Source organism: Schistocerca gregaria, chromosome 5 (genome assembly GCF_023897955.1).
Source record: "Schistocerca gregaria isolate iqSchGreg1 chromosome 5, iqSchGreg1.2, whole genome shotgun sequence".
Classification (NCBI taxonomy): Eukaryota; Metazoa; Arthropoda; class Insecta; order Orthoptera; family Acrididae; genus Schistocerca; species Schistocerca gregaria.
This window is the reverse complement of record NC_064924.1, coordinates 58,009,053-58,026,162: the sequence shown is the minus strand read 5'-3', so window position 1 is coordinate 58,026,162 and position 17,110 is coordinate 58,009,053. Positions and strand designations below refer to the sequence as shown.

The following is a 17,110-nucleotide window of genomic DNA, read 5'->3' as shown; positions in this document are numbered from 1 at the left end:
GGAGGGGCATGTGGTTAGCATACCGCTCTTCCGGCCGTATGTCAGTTTACGAGATCGGAGCCGCTACTTCTCAATCAAATAGCTCCTCAGTTTGCCTCACAAGGGCTGAGTGCACCCCACTTGCCAACAGCGCTCAGCGAACCGGATGGTCACCCATCTTAGTGCTAGCCCAGCCCGACAGTGCTTATTTTTGGTGAACCGACGGTAATCAGTGTTACCACTGCGCAAGGCCGTTGGCATTTATGGGAGTCGAAGGGCATGAAAGAGAAGCAGTGGTTGAGGAGGGAGTGAGACCAGTTTTTAGCCTACTCTCGATGTTATTCGATCTGTACATTGAGCAAGCAGCAAAGGAATCTATAGAAAAATTTGCTGAAAAAATTAAAGTTCAGGGAGAAAATACAGAAAAAACTTGAGATTTATCGGTGACACTGTAATTATGTCAGAGACAGAGAAGGACTTGCAAGAGCAGCTGAACAGAATAGACAGCGTCTTGAAAAGAGACCATGAGATGAATATTAACAAAAGTAAAATAAATAAAATAAATTTGAAAATGAGCAACGGACCATCTATACATGTTCTCCAAGTTAATTCCATCTTCTTCATTTATAAGACTAATTCTAGAGCCATCACAGTGTGTTCAATTTTAAGGCGATTTCTGTAGATAATTTATATTTCTTTAAGATTTTCTCATATCCTGATTAGCTTTAAGCTCTAAGAACACAAATAAGTTTTTTATATGGTTAACTATATTTTTTCTTACTTACATACAACTGAGAATATTTTAGAGAGATGTACTTTTGAAGTATCCTCCTTTGAACCATTTTTTTTATTATCTGGTACGTTATGCATGCATCAACGACCTGTTTCATCAGCTAGAGAGAGTTTAATTATTTTCTCCACATTCCTTGAGTAGACTCGCAAGGGGAAGGCCTCAAACACGGCCAACCGATTCGGCTCAGATTTGGCAGGTCGCTTGTGTACAACCTAAAACGAAGGGCTCTAAGATATTTTGGGTCAACACCCCCACGTTTTTGAGAAAATCACCCCTAAAGGTTATGACGAGCAATCGACTCAAAATTGGCGGGATCGATAGATAATTGTAAATAGAGCATTTTTCATCATCAGGTATGTGGTCCGAAAACACATACATTTCCACAAATCGAGGTAAGAACCTGGCGGTAGCTCAGCGTGTTCCGTCAAGAGCTGGTTGGCCTCTGTAATAAAAAAAACCGAGTGGAAGGATCAACAAAACGAACTTCGCCGGATGTCATGTGACGTCCGCAGCGACCTAACACATCGATCAAGAATGAACAAAATGAAAAAAAAAAAAAAAATAGCGCAACGGCCAAGGTAACTGGCTGGGACTCGGAAAACACGGGTTCGAATCTCGAAGAAACCTACCGGTTTGTTTGTATTTTTCCGTATCTCAACTGATAGGGATAGGAGGGTTAGCAAGGTAAGTACATCAATAAGCAATGGTAATAATAAGGTAGGCAAACTAATTTCCCCAAACGCCGTCAGTTAGTAAAGTATTAAACTTTTAAGCCTTGTCACATGAAAACAACTCCGAGTAAAATGGTTGCCACTTCCTCACGAGGGATCACAGATAGCCAACCGTGCGACGCTTGTTTAAAGCGAGGCACGGGACAGAATGCACGCGGGGAGAGTTATGTTGTCTCGGTTGCCTCTTCGTCATATCATAGAGAAGGAACAGTGTAGCTGTCGAAAGCTTGCATTCATTAGACGCTCTTGGTGCCGTGAGTATAATTGTTTCGAATGTTTATATGACAAGTACCATCCATCTAGTTGTTCGAAGAAAAGTGAGAACACGTAACAGTGGCTGGAAGAGCCATTGTCAAGTGACCTGGAGTAACATTTTAGTAGTTTACTATCCCAAGAGGTTTGAGAAATTTATTTGCGTACCTTATCATTCCCTGTTGATACACTTACCTTATTAACCCTCCTATCCATATCAATTGAGATATGGAAACATACAAACCAAAAGAATAACATCCACTACGTTGCTTCGAGATTCGCAGCCAGTTATCTTGGCCGTTGCGCTATCTTTTTTTTTTCTTTTTCTTTCTTTTTTTTACATTCAGACGGTTTCTAACTGCTTAAGTGCTACACTAAAACGGTATGTTTCTTTTTCAGAACTGGAAAAACACGACCATGACAGGATTAGAACCTCCAATCTTCGGATCCGAAGTTCGACGCCTTATCCATTTTTTTTTTATTTTCTTTTTTTACCATCTTTTTTTGTTTTATTTATTTATTTATTTATTTTAAATAAAGAAAGAAAATTACCTCTTCCACTTCAGGCGTTGGCCCCTATCACCCATACTACCCCCAAAAACCTATCTAGCCTAAAAACAAAAACAAAGCTAGTGCCACCGCCACTTTCATCCTAAAGATAACTAGGACGGCCGTTCGCCACCACTTCAGGTTTCGCCAACGCAACAAAAATTAAATATGCCTCTGAACTTTTTATAAAAAATAATAATAAAAGGAGAAAGGAAAAGGGTATAATACTTTATTATATTTTATTTGTCGTCCATTTTGTTCTTAGTTTGTTCTTGTGTATTTATTTGGATTGGAAACGCAGGTCTCCTGCCCACTGGTTTTTTTAATCTTTTTTTTTTATTTATATAGGTATCAATGTGCGAACAGTCATAATTAATCAAGCCTGGAAAACCTAAACCAGAATGAAGACACCATCGAAGATATTAAACGTAAATAACATGAAAAGAAAGCTACCACGTCGTAGTTAGGCTTCCCAGCGACTGCGCCCACTGATAAAGATTGTTCAATATATGCTCGTTTGCAGCTTGTTCTGACCTCATCTGCCACTGCCTAGAACATTCCAGCTGCGCGGCGGGCTGTGAAAGGCACTCCATAGGTAGTTTGCAAAACATTGTCGATATCTGGTATGCCCGGAAATAGCATGATGTCTTTCTTGCAAACAGAGCCAGAAGTCAAGGAAATTCTTGTGTCCGTCACGACAGAGGTAATGGACAGCATGTCCACGTATCCAGGTGACGGAGTTGCATCGAGTCTTGGGGTAAAATGTCTCATCCGGAAATAATAACGTGCGTGCAGATATATTCTCCGGTCTAACTCGCAAGAGATAAGCCAGCATCTGCCGCACTAGGTGCCAAACCGGTTCCGCCTCTCCACAGCTGATGCGGTGCTCGTCAGAATCTACTGTGTTACAACCCACACAATTGGGAGATTCTGCCATGTGGATATTTTAGAGACGTTCTTGCGTCACCAGCTTCCCATTAACTACTACGTACCATTGGGAAACAACGTCAGAATCAAGCATGGCATCGTGTACAGTCTTCCACACCACACACCACCGTACGTCAGGATATTTTAGCTCGACCACATTTAGGGGGCGGCGTTGCAGCATGTCGTGATATAGGCGTCGAGTCGTGGCCATTTGTGGTGTCGTGAGCGCTACACTGCAATAACTTTGTTCTAAATAGAAACGTCCTATATAAAAGAGGGGTGCTGGGATGTCCTGTAGTGGCACCGGCGCTCTTAGTGAAGCAGGCCGTTGCGCCGTCAGAAGCAGACTCGTGAGGCTCGTAGGACAACGGCGCAGCAGACATAAATGTGAACTAACATAGAGGGCAATGGCCCTATCATGGACGTTGACTAGGCCGAGGCCACCTTTTCCCTTGGGGAGGGTAAGAGATACGTATCTGATCTTCAGTAACATACCAGCGGTGACGAAGTATCCCAGCGCTGCCATAATGCTACGACCCAAGGGTTTCGGAATGGGTAGCGTTTGGGCGACATGCGGTATGCGGGATGCAAGGTATACATTGGCATAATACGCCCGCTGAACGATGTTCAGGGATCGCAAGCGCTGATTTGCAATTCCGGCCCTAATTTGGTGAAGAAGGCGTCGATAATTGAGCGTCGTCGCGCGTCGCATGTCGTTCATGAACTCTAAGCCCAAGAAGCGGACAGTATCACTGAAGCGTAAGGGAGCAATGTGTTCCTGCGGTAGCCCAATCCCGATGCTCAAGGCGACAGACTTGTCAACGTTGATTTGGCTACCAGAAGCTGTACCGTAGGTTGCAATCCAGTCCAAAGCCGCGGCCATATTGCTATGAGTGCTGTCGGCGAAAAGCGTTGACCATGTGGGTACAGACGCGGCAGTTGTAAAAGCTTCTTACCTCGATTTCTGGAAAAGTAGGCGTTTTCGAACCCCATACCTGATGACAAAAAATGCTCTATTTAAAATTATCTATCGATCCCGCCAACTTTGAGCCGATCGCTCGTCATAACCTTTAGGGGTGCTTTTCTAAAAAAACACGGGTGTGTTGACCCAAAATATCTTAGAGTCCTTCGTTTTAGGTTGTACACAAGCGACCTGCCAAGTCTGAGCCGAATTGGTTGGCCATGTCTGTGGCCTTCCCCTTGTCAGAGGCACAAAGACAGCTGTGTTTTGACCGTTGGAGTCAAGGCAAGATGGAAAACCCCTGCGGACAGAAGACGTTTTCGGTTCTCTTAAGTCACAGCACGTACTCCTTGGCCACTTCTCCTCCCAGCCCTATTTATTGACGTCGGAAGCTCACCGGTGTGCAGGCATTTCAAAGTCATCTCGGGGCGCAGCCACACTAGCCTAAGTATGTCAGCTTCTCTTTGGACCAAAGGAAACAGCAAGATGGCTCCCACACGAATGTGATATACTCTTGGCACTTTCCGCCTTGTGTCAAAATGTCCAGATAAACGGTTCCTCTTACAGCTTCCTCAGTGAAGAAAAATGATCTAACTATGCTTTCATCAGCGTGAACTACAAATTCGCGTTTTTGCTGTCTGTGAGGTGTCCCAGAAAACTGTGCGGATTTACCGAGTCCCAAATGCGAATGTTGTGCCAATTAACTTTTCCTAAACCTTCGCCAGGAAATAGGGCATTTCCTAAATAGATGGAGTTTTGTCCGATCCGATCCAACATCTCAATAGCAAATCGTGGCGAATATGCAAGTCGTTTCGCTTGAATGCTTGCGCGATTTGATGTTTTGTAAGCATTCAAGCGAAGTCGTTTATGCAGCACCTTCTCAAATATTTAGCGAGGGACTTTTAGTTCGGCGAATTGACTCTGATGGGCTTCGTTGGAAGATCTCTCTTATCTCCTGGTTTCTTGAGACGTGCGTTTTCTGCCGGAACCTGACTGTCTGTTTATACTAACAGTAGCTAACAACTTGTCATACCACGCCATAATCGCCTTAACGGCTCAACGTTTAGTGACTCACTCTGGAATTCACTTCGGAAATTTCTTCGGACAGCAATGAATGATTTCCTTTCCCCATACCACACCATACATTGGGCTTCTCACTTGAGGTGCAATCCTTTCTGGTAATTATTTTCACTGGAAACAGAAGTAATCGTATGAAAAAAATCTACACAAAACTTTCTCAGTTGCTTTACATGATTCACACCGTACAGTATTTGTAGTTCTACGCATCTTTGTATGTATCTCAAACACTATGCTTCATCTTATGTATGTCGTACAGAAGTAAGCTCTGGACTGAACTGAATTTGTTGTAACCTTTTTGGCCTGAAGATTGTGACAGTCGAAATGGGTATAAGTGTGCCAAACAGTACTAAATTCTGATCACTCTGCGAGACACGAAACTGTTACAATATTTCTTCGTATATCAAACAGTAGCAAGCTCTGGAACTGCTGAATTATGCAGTGACGTTCTTGACCTGTAGATTGCTACACGACAATCGAAACCTGGGTAGTATTTCTTCGGATGACAAACTTGACTAACGTCTGGAACGATATGCATTCGGCAGTGACTTTTTTTCATCTGAATGTGACTCTGTGAAACTCGAAACTGGTAGCCAATACAATTGCTTTGCGATGAAGATGTACTATTGTTCTGTAATAAATTGTTCTTGCTGTTTCTCTAGCATGCATGACGAAGTGACAATCCCTGCCATTGCAGGACACTGCACGGTATGCAGCATTTTCTTAAGGTGTTTACATGACATCATTTCTAGAATTTCCTTATCTGTTTTCCAATGTCTTTCTCCGGTGAGAAATTCTTGTCGTAAAGAGTGAATAAAACTGGAATAGTCTCTATATCGCGCTCTTGCCACAAAAGTGACATAACTCAGAAATCTTAATTTTTGAGTTTTTAATGTAACAGGGTTGAAAAAATAATACCTGACCAATCATCAAAAGTGTGTTGCTATAATTAATAATTTGACCGTTAGAGTACAGATGTATCACTTTAACTGTTTGGAGTGGGAACATTACTCAAACCAACATTGTTAGTTGAGTAGTGAATTCCACAGCGGTTGGATCATTGTTAAGAAACTCAAAACAGTATTGTTCTGTTATTCTGAGTTGTGTCATTCTTTTGTATTGAAGTCACAAAAAAGCGCAATATTTCTATTTGTGTCACTGTAGTCAATCAATCATGGTAAACGTATTTTGCCCATTTTGAAGAATCTTTTCAGGGAATTTTAAGTTATGTCTGTTTTAATGAATAAATTTAAATGTTCCATTTATGAGCTTTGACGACAAAATTTTCCTAATTTTCTACTGTAACCACTGTTAGCACTCTAAACAAACGCTCTACTTTTGACCACCTACCACCACTAACATGCCAGATCCAGAATAACACGCCGATCTTGTGGAGACACGAAAAAAGCCTTGGAAGAAGATAGGATACTAAGGTGGGGAACGAACTGCATATTGCAGTGAACTTTTCTACCTGAAGCTGACTTCGTGAGTATTTATATATAAATGGTGACAATTTTTGAACTATATGGAAAAAACGTAAATTAGTTACAAAGCTAAGGCCTGCACATACTACACTCCTGGAAATGGAAAAAAGAACACATTGACACCGGTGTGTCAGACCCACTATACTTGCTCCGGACACTGCGAGAGGGCTGTCCAAGCAATGATCACACGCACGGCACAGCGGACACACCAGGAACCGCGGTGTTGGCCGTCGAATGGCGCTAGCTGCGCAGCATTTGTGCACCGCCGCCGTCAGTGTCAGCCAGTTTGCCGTGGCATACGGAGCTCCATCGCAGTCTTTAACACTGGTAGCATGCCGCGACAGCGTGGACGTGAACCGTATGTGCAGTTGACGGACTTTGAGCGAGGGCGTATAGTGGGCATGCGGGATGCCGGGTGGACGTACCGCCGAATTGCTCCACAGTACATCGATGTTGTCGCCAGTGGTCGGCGGAAGGTGCACGTGCCCGTCGACCTGGGACCGGACCGCAGCGACGCACGGATGCACGCCAAGACCGTAGGATCCTACGCAGTGCCGTAGGGGACCGCACCGCCACTTCCCAGCAAATTAGGGACACTGTTGCTCCTGGGGCATCGGCGAGGACCATTCGCAACCGTCTCCATGAAGCTCGGCTACGGTCTCGCACACCGTTAGGCCGTCTTCCGCTCACACCCCAACATCGTGCAGCCCGCCTCCAGTGGTGTCGCGACAGGCGTGAATGGAGGGACGAATGGAGACGTGTCGTCTTCAGCGATGAGAGTCGCTTTTGCCTTGGTGCCAATGATGGTCGTATGCGTGTTTGTCGCCGTGCAGGTGAGCGCCACAATCAGGACTGCATACGACCGAGGCACACAGGGCCAACACCCGGCATCATGGTGTGGGGAGCGATCTCCTACACTGGCCGTACACCTCTGGTGATCGTCGAGGGGACACTGAATAGTGCACCGTCATCGAACCCATCGTTCTACCATTCCTAGACCGGCAAGGGAACTTGCTGTTCCAACAGGACAATGCACGTCCGCATGTATCTCGTGCCACCCAACGTGCTCTAGAAGGTGTAAGTCAACTACCCTGGCCAGCAAGATCTCCGGATCTGTCCCCGATTGAGCATGTTTGGGACTGGATGAAGCGTCGTCTCACGCGGTCTGCACGTCCAGCACGAACGCTGGTCCAACTGAGGCGCCAGGTGGAAATGGCATGGCAAGCCGTTCCACAGGACTACATCCAGCATCTCTACGATCGTCTCCATGGGAGAATAGCAGCCTGCATTGCTGCGAAAGGTGGATATACACTGTACTAGTGCCGACATTGTGCATGCTCTGTTGCCTGTGTCTATGTGCCTGTGGTTCTGTCAGTGTGATCATGTGATGTATCTGACCCCAGGAATGTGTCAATAAAGTTTCCCCTTCTTGGGACAATGAATTCACGGTGTTCGTATTTCAATTTCCAGGAGTGTAGATGACGAAATGTGGTGTGAGGTACCTGTGACAGATGTTAGATTCAGTACCATTCCCGTGAGGAAGCCCGCCTGCTTAATGCTACTGCTCTGTGATTGGCTGCTGTGTTTGGAGCAAGGGCGCCAAAACGTTATATTTATTATTATTAGTTAAACTACTCATTGGAATGACTTAACTTTTTAATATAAATATCTCTCAACAGCTGACTATCAATCAGTCATTTTAGATTTATTAAAAACAATTTAAATCAAAAACAAAAAACTGACGAAATTGCAGACAAAGCACTGCGGAAGCGTTCGGGTCACGCCTTTTCTGGTATGGCGCGCGAAGTGTTTCGGACTGTTCGTCACTCTGGTTTAGGCAGTCGAGAAGAACAGACGTGTTGTCTGTCGTAGGATGTTTCCAATTTTTATTTAAGTTCCTGTTCGTCACTCTGGATTAGGCAGTCGAGATGTACAGTCATGTTGTCGATGGCAGGATGTGTTTGCCAATATTCAGTATTAAAAGATTCACCCCGGTAGTCATGAGGCACAGACACGTGCCACAAATAGTGTAAAGATTCATTTTCGTAAACATTTTGTTTGATCATGTACTTTGCTGTATCAGAAGGTGTTGTATTAAGATCATGTAGTCATCTCGTGTGGCTTTATTAAAATATGCGTGTGGCATCCGAAAGAAGTGATACATTATTTCAGAACAGAACCTCGCTAAAACTCAGTTTCAGTCTCAAGATACAGAACCTACGACCTGCGTTTTGTTTTCCGCGCTGGGGACATCAACTTGAAGACAGCAGGCCTGTGAACTATAACAGAACGTTCGTGTTCCACACAGTGCAGTGGAAACAACTAGGCGCCTCACGTGTACTGCATGCACAGAACAAATGTGCTCAGAGACACGTCATCTGCAGTAATGCAGAGGAGGTAAATGAGGATGTTATTAACACCAACAATCAATTCATTCTTTCTTTCTTGCCGTACCTTTCACAGGAACCACTCCAGCATTTACCTGAAGCGATTTAGGGAAATCACGGAAAACCTAAATTAGGATGGCGGGAAGTGAGTTTGAACCGTCATACTTCCGAATGTGTGTGCAAGTGGTAACCACTGCGCCACTTCGCTTGGTTATACGTTCATTTATTATAAACAGTACAAGAGCTGCATTGCGGCGTCTACGATCATTTCTTAGAGGTAAGAGGGTTAAAGATAATCATTTTTCAATTGATTCTTTATAAAACACATGTTGTAACGTTTATTAACTGCTGTGCATATGCACATATGCATACTCCACAATGTACTGAATAATACAGAAAGTAAATAACAATGTGTTGCCGGCCGCGGTGGCCGTGCGGTTCTAGGCGCTGCAGTCCGGAACCTGCGGACTGCTACGGTCGCAGGTTCGAATCCTGCCTCGGGCAAGGATGTGTGTGGAGTCCTTAGGTTAGTTAGTTCTAAGTTCTAGGGGATTGATGACCTAAGATGTTAAGTCCCATAGTGCTCAGAGCCATTTGAACCATTTGAACAATGTGTTCTATCTCTGGAACAATTCAGAATAGGGCGTATGTCCATATGAAGTGTTTTGTTTCAAATGATCGTTTCTTTCATATACCTGAATATCGACCATTCCTCCTGGAAAACCATGTATATGTTCAGTCGGTACAGTCCCGTAAGCAGGATATAAAAGAAACGGTACGTTACAGAACATGATCGTCCTTCGGCAGTTCACGAGGCATGCTTTGTGACCCTCGGAGGCTGTTGAGCGTCCCAGATTCCCTCAGCGCGTAGAGCAGATGAGAGATGAGTCAGCTAGGTGCTTGGCACTAATCTGTAACGCCCACTGTGCTGGCAGGCCCGTTCGCCGCGACCTCGCCGTGGGACAGAAAGACAGAGAGAGACCGGGACAGCAGACCAGCCTTCACACGTGCTCCCTCAGCCGGCTGAGTTGGGTGGCTGTCAGCAGGAGTGGTCCAGTGGCGGCACAGCTCCCGTCAAACGGGGCCCTTCCAGCACCGACGCAGGATGCGCCCACAGTGCCTTCTGCCGCCACTGCAGCTGCTGCTGATAATGGCGGGCGTCAGCGCTCAAGACTGCAGGCCGCCAGGACACTGGGTGAGTCGCGTCTGCTCCTCCTGCATCTTCTAAAGCACCACCAACGCTGTCGAGCAGTAATTAGTAATGACTTGTGAAGAGGGATTATCATCACTGCTTGTTATGTGTACACCACATTTATTGTAATGACCTGAATATCATAAGTGTAGCGATGGTAGTGAGCGGGAAAGAGAAAAAAATCAAACAACCCCACTACTCTGACGTCTCTGCCTACATACAAGACAATTTCACTCACTCTCTCTATCTCTCTCACTCTCTCACACACACGCACAAATCCCGGCGGGGTCAGGGATTTTCCCTGCCTCGTGTTGAATGGGTGTTGTGTGATGTCCTTACGTTAGTTAGGTTTAAGTAGTTCTAAGTTCTAGGGGACTGATGACCATAGATGTTAAGTCCCATAGTGCTCAGAGCCATTCACACGCGCACACACACACACACACACACACACACACACACACACACAACATCGTTTCATAGGTTGGCAACACTCACAACGTGATCGAAAACAAACAGGCATAAACACTGTGGCAGCGCACAATGAAAAACAGTTAAGAAAGTAAATTGTAAATAGTTCATCCCAGGAAATACTGCAGAATGCCAAAAACTGCCAAGTGCAGATGTGATATGAAGCCTGTCGACACCAAATACTGCTAGCAAGAAGGGGAAGGAGCAGATTATAGAAAGAAACACCAAAGTACCTTGCACACCAACTTTATAAAGTAAACGCTGTTTTTAACCTAAAAACAATCAAAAAATGTACAAACGTATGTATCCAATTTACAGAATAACCACGGAAGGTGCTTTGTAAATAAAAGCGAAACGCGTCTGATGTAGTTCTTTTTAATTAGATTGCAGTCAACTCAAGGCTGATAAGTTACAGTGATAGATGTTAGTAGCTGTTACGGAAGATGGACACGCAAACAAACATATTACAAAAATATTATTTCAACTTATCTTGTTGCGGCGTCGTTGTACAGGGACAGCTAAATTCCATTCAGATAGTCCAAAAATGATGTCCGGGTTTGATACGAAATGACTGAAATACTTTTCTTAGAACTACGCGCTTTTATTACAATTTTTGCTGTCACATGTATAAAGTTCTCAACTGTTCTCCTATGGACTTGGTACAATCATGAAATAGTTTCATCAACAGCAATCACTGCTCGCTAGTTCAACAGATCGTCCGTAACTTAACTACAACTCAGAACAATTCACTCTACCATACTTGGCGCCAACATACTACCAAAGACAATAATGATACAAAGATAGCCTTCAAAGATGTCACATCGGTATTCAAATGTAAACTCGATAATAATTCTTAGGTACATTACAAAGTAGTAATTCATGCGTTATTGTAGAAGATAATTTGTATTAATATTTTTAATAATTATAAATTATATTAACATTTATTAATTACAGTAATATTTATAATTATTATTTTAATCACTTCTGTTTTATCTGAATGTATGAATCCCTGCATGAATAACGTTTTCGGAGCTACCGTAGTTATGCTTTCTTATAGTATACAAAATGTACAAGTAAGTTTCGGTTTAGACAAAGGAAAGCTGATGACTGAAAATTATGTATATACAACGAACTCCACAGCTAAACCTGATAAGCACGAAATTACACTAAACTGTATTGAAAGTTTTAGTTGACAAAACGGATATCGTTGAATTCAGCAAAAATTAAACTAAGTCAAGCAAAGATTGTTACAATTTGCAACAGTTTACTCATAAATATGTACCTCATCTACAGAGACTTCAATTCTTACAATGACACAAAAATGAAATTTGTTTCCAACACGGCGTAACACTCATTTTGTTTCGAACACTAATCTGATACAGCTCTCCATTCCAGTGTGTCCTGTGCCAGTCTCTTCATCTATAGGACGTTTCACAGTTGCTATTACAGATTTCTAGGGCTGTAGAGGGCGCTTAGGAGATAAAGTTTTAATAAGAGACTCTTTCTGGAAACGTAGTGTTTGGATATAAAATAACCTTGAAGGTTGGATCACTTTCAGAGCTTCTGGTCACGGTACGCCCATAGTGAAGACAATAAGCTCTGGCGTGTGTGTTCTACAGGAGCCCAAGCGTAGACAATGTTTTGAGTGTTCATTGTCGCGTTCTCTTATACTTACGTAACTAAGGATCCCCCACTTTTTAGCAGGTAAAGACGGATAAACCACCTGACGGTCCCAGCTGCAGCCATTTAAATGTAGAGGACATTTTGAACATATCCCACAAGAATGCTGTCAGCCTCTATGAGTGTGTCATGGCAGAGACAAGATGCCGATTGGTGGTACAGAGGGCAGTGACGAGGGTATTACTGGTGATTATGTTATGGCAGGTTGAAAAAGAGAGAGGGAGAGAGAGATGGAGATATATGTACGTGCGTATTATAAACCCTCTCGAAAATTTTCCTCCTTATTCGTCATCTTGCCACTGCCGCCATCACAACTGCTCTAAGTAGAGCTCCTTGTACGTGAATATGATGGCTGCAGCCAGAAATGTTAGAATGCTCATCTTGGGAGTAACTGCAGTTGTGAGTAAACAGAAGTGGTAATGGAATTGGTAGTGAAGCCGAAAGCGGTGGCGGTTGAGAAAATAGTGGCAAAAGTGGAGCTAGAGATGACAACAATAATGGGGACGCCGTCAGCAGTCAAGGACTCAGCAGCAGTAGTTAACGAGACCACCGTGGGGGCACCCGGTCCCAGACTCGCTGTCCCGTGCCGTACGTACCAGCCACCTAGTGCTCTAAGCCACTGCATAAAGCAGCGGTCATCAAACTGCAGCCCTAACCGCCCGAATCAAGCAATCGCCGTATTTTATACACTGAAAGACCAAAGAAACTTCTACATGTGCCTAATATCGTGTAGGGCCCCTGCGAGCACGCAGAAGTGCTGAAACACGACCTGGTAAGGATTCGACTAATGTCTGAAGTAGTGCTCGAGGGAACTGACACCACGTATCCTGCAGGGCTGTCCATAAATCCGTAAGAACACGAGGTTGTGGAGATCTCTTCTGAACATTGCAAAGCGTCCCAGATATGCTCAATAATGTTCATGTCTGGGGAGTCTAGTGGCCAGATGAAGTGTTTCAACTCAGAAGAGTGTTCTTGGAGCCACTCTGTGGCAATTCTGGACGTGTGGGGTGCCGCATTGTCGTGCTGGAGTGAATGCACAATGGACATGAATAGATGCAGGTGATCAGAAAGGATGATCACGTTGGTGCCAGCTGTCAGAGTCGTATCTAGCGGTATCAGGTGTCCCATATCACTCCAACTGCACACATCCCACACCATTACAGAACCTCCACCAGCTTCAACAGCCTCCTGCTGAAATGCATAGTCCATGGGTTCATGAAGTTGTCTCCATACCGGTACACGTCCATTCGCTCGATACAATTTTAAAGGAGAGTCGTCCGACCAGGTAACATGTTTCCAGCCATCAACAGGCCAGTGTCGAAGTTGACAGTCCCAGGCGAGGCGTAAAGCTTTGCATCGTACAGTCATCGAGAGTAAAAGAGTGGGCCTTCGTCTCCGAAAGCCCATATCGATGATGTTCCGTTGAGTGGTTCGCACGCTTACATTTGTTGATGACCCAGAGTTGAAATCTGCAGCAATCTGCGGAAGGGTTGCACTTCTGTCACGTTTAACGATTTTTTTCAGCCGTCGTTGGCCCCGATCTTGTAGGATCTTTTTCCGGCGGCAGCGGTGTCGGAGATTTGATGTTTTACCGGATTCCTAACATACACGGTTCACTTGTGAAATGGTCGTACGGGAAAATTCCTACTTCATCACTATTTCGGAGATGCTGCGTCCCATCGCTCGTGCTCCGACTGTATTACCACATTCAAACTCACTCAGATCTTGATAACTTTCCATTGTAACAGCAGTAACCAATCTACCAACTGCGTCGGACACTTGTCTTATATAGGTGTTGCCGACCGCAGAGCCGTATTCTGCCTGTTTATATATCTCTGTATTTGAATACACGTGCCTACATCAGTTTCTTTGTGCTTTAGTGTAATAACATGCATCTGGTGACTAACGACCGAAGCCAATAACTTCAGCTAATGTCAAGACCGTCGTAAGAGTAGTTTTCTTGCTCAGTAACAAATAAAAATGGTTACAGAGTTATATTTTGAGATGTGCTTAATTTTAATTGACGTTGGTGAATTTTGCAGTGAGACAAGTAAAGCTGGCCGCTTACCTCAGGGGCGGAGGGGTAAGCAGCGCGCCAGTGCGGGTTAGGGGATGTGAGAGAGCGAATATTTTGTTGTCAGTCTTGCAGTGCTGACAACTCGCGGGCGTCAGCATGCTATGATATAAATTTTGACACAGGTGTAACATGGGTACGTGAACGCGCATAACAGAGAAAGTCATCTTCAAACGCGCTACTCAGGCCTGTTTGTAGAAAGTAACGTTCATTATGGTTGTTGTAATGCAACACAATGAGTAGAAGAATGACATTGAAAATATTAAGTAAACATTTGTGAGTCTGTCACATAACGCATTTAAATATAACTACAATTGCCGTGTTAATCAAGTAGCTGGGATACCCTACTTCGTTTAGGGAGTTGATTTGAGATTGTGTTGTAGTTGGAATAAAACGATAAACTTTAAAGTATAAGAGGTAAAAAGAAATTATTCACTTTTATTGGTCTTTATTCATCTAATTAAAAATTATTTACAATACCTATTAAAGAAGACGAAGTAAAAAAAAATTATTGAAACGTATTCTTACTATTTATAATACTTGGCCGGCCGCTGTGGCTGAGCGGTTCTAGGCGCTTCAGTCCGGAGCCGCACTGCTGCTACGGTCGCAGGTTCGAATCCTGCCTCGAGTATAGATGTGTGTGATGTCCTTAGGTTAGTTAGGTTTCAGTAGTTCTAAGTCTAGGGGACTGATGACCTCGGATGTTAAGTCCCATAGTGTTTAGAACCACTTGTTTACAAATAACAATTTTCATTTTGTTCAAAAAATTGTTCAAAAAAATTAAAAATGTGTGTGAAATCTTATGGGACTTAACAGCTAAGGTCATCAGTCCCTAAGCTTACACACTACTTAACCTAAATTATCCTAAGGACAAACACACACACCCATGCCCGAGGGAAGACTCGAACTTCCGCCGGAACCAGCCGCACAGTCCATGACTGCAGCGCCCTAGACCGCTAGGCTAATCCCGCACGGCTTTCATTTTGTTATCCGGGGTGTATATGTAACAATTTTCCGAATTTCCTATTCGAGAGCAAGCTACATATAATTACCGTTGGGGAAGCAGGAGTCTTTGAGATTGATGAAGCAATATTTAAAAGTTTGTTTTGTGCTTTGTTAATGGTAAAACTGTAAGCTAATTTGATTGGAAATTGCAGTCTTTTAAATTGGAATTGCAGTTTATAAGAGATCAGCGGTTTTCTGGGGATAAATAGTGTGTGTCTTCCATCATAAGTTCGGCTTCGATGATGTCATTCGATAGTTGTTTGACGATCATTCTTGTTCCACTTCACTGTTTGTTTTTATTCACTCACTGCAACTACTTTTTAGGTTTCTCCCTTCGTCACTGACAAGAAACTTACATTCAAACTCTCGACGGGTCTTGCTTTATACACCCATTCCCCACCAGTGGCGAATTTCAGAACATCCGAAAAAGGTTTTAAATGGTCCACGATGTTCCAGAACATTCCACAACTTCGAGAGTGTTCTGGAATGTTCCTCAATGGTCTGGGACATTCTCGAAAATTCTGGAATCTTCCCGAATGTTCCAGTCTATTCCCGAACAACCCGGATCATTGTGGAACATTCTGAAACGTGAAATGCTCTCGAATACTCTCGGATATTCTGGAATGTTTTATAACGCTCTAGAAATTTCTAGAGGGCGAAACTTCCCAGTCCTCATATCTTCAAAAGCACGCCCTTCAGGTAAAAACGGAAACCTTCATCGATGCGGCATAGAGGGCAACGACACCATATAACCCCCTTCATCGTACCAGGACTCGTTTTTGAGTTTTAGCGACACACACATTGTACACTTACTTTTACACTGACACGTCAAAGAAACCCGTATAGGCATGCGTATTCAAATACAGAGATAGATAAACAGGCAGAATAAGGCGCTGCGGTCGGCAACCGCGCAGTTGTTGGATAGGTTACTGCTACTACAATGTCAGGTTATCAAGATTTAAGTGAGTTTGAATGTGTTGTTATAATCGGCGCACAAGCGATAGGACACAGCATCTCCGAGGTAGCGATGAAGTGGGAATTTTCCCGTGCGACCATTTCACGAGAGTACCGTGAGTATCAAGAATCCGCAAAACATCAAATCTCTGAGATCGCTGCTGCTGGAAAAAGATCCTGCAAGAACGGGACCAACGACGACTGAGGAGAATCGTTCAACGTGATAGAAGTGCAACCCTTCCACAAGTTGCTGCAGATTTCAATGCTGGGTCATCAACAAGTGTCAGCGTGCGAACCATACAACGAAACATCATAGATATGGGCTTTCGGAGCCGAAGGCCCACTCGCGTACCCTTGATGACTGCACCACACAAAGCTTTACGCATCGCCTGGGCGCAGGATTAGCCGAGCGGTCTCAGGCGCTGCAGTCATGGACTGTGTGGCTGGTCCCGGCGGAGGTTAGAGTCCTCCCTCGGGCATGGGTGTGCGTGTTTGTCCGTAGGATGATTTAGGTTAAGTAGTGTGTAAGATTTCACACACATTTGAACATTTTTTTTTTGCATCGCTTGGGTCCGTTAGCATAGACAACATTGGATT

General features: G+C 44.0%; 1 protein-coding gene across 1 annotated transcript in view; it reads left to right on the top strand.

Moving 5' to 3' along the window:
• The window catches only part of LOC126273221 (uncharacterized), a 117,984-nt gene that overhangs the window by 53,753 nt on the left and 47,121 nt on the right, over window positions 1-17,110 (top strand). Inside the window, exon 3 of the mRNA XM_049976765.1 lies at window positions 10,076-10,335. Coding sequence (XP_049832722.1) covers window positions 10,076-10,335 — 260 coding nt within the window. The remainder of the gene's footprint in view (window positions 1-10,075; window positions 10,336-17,110) is intronic.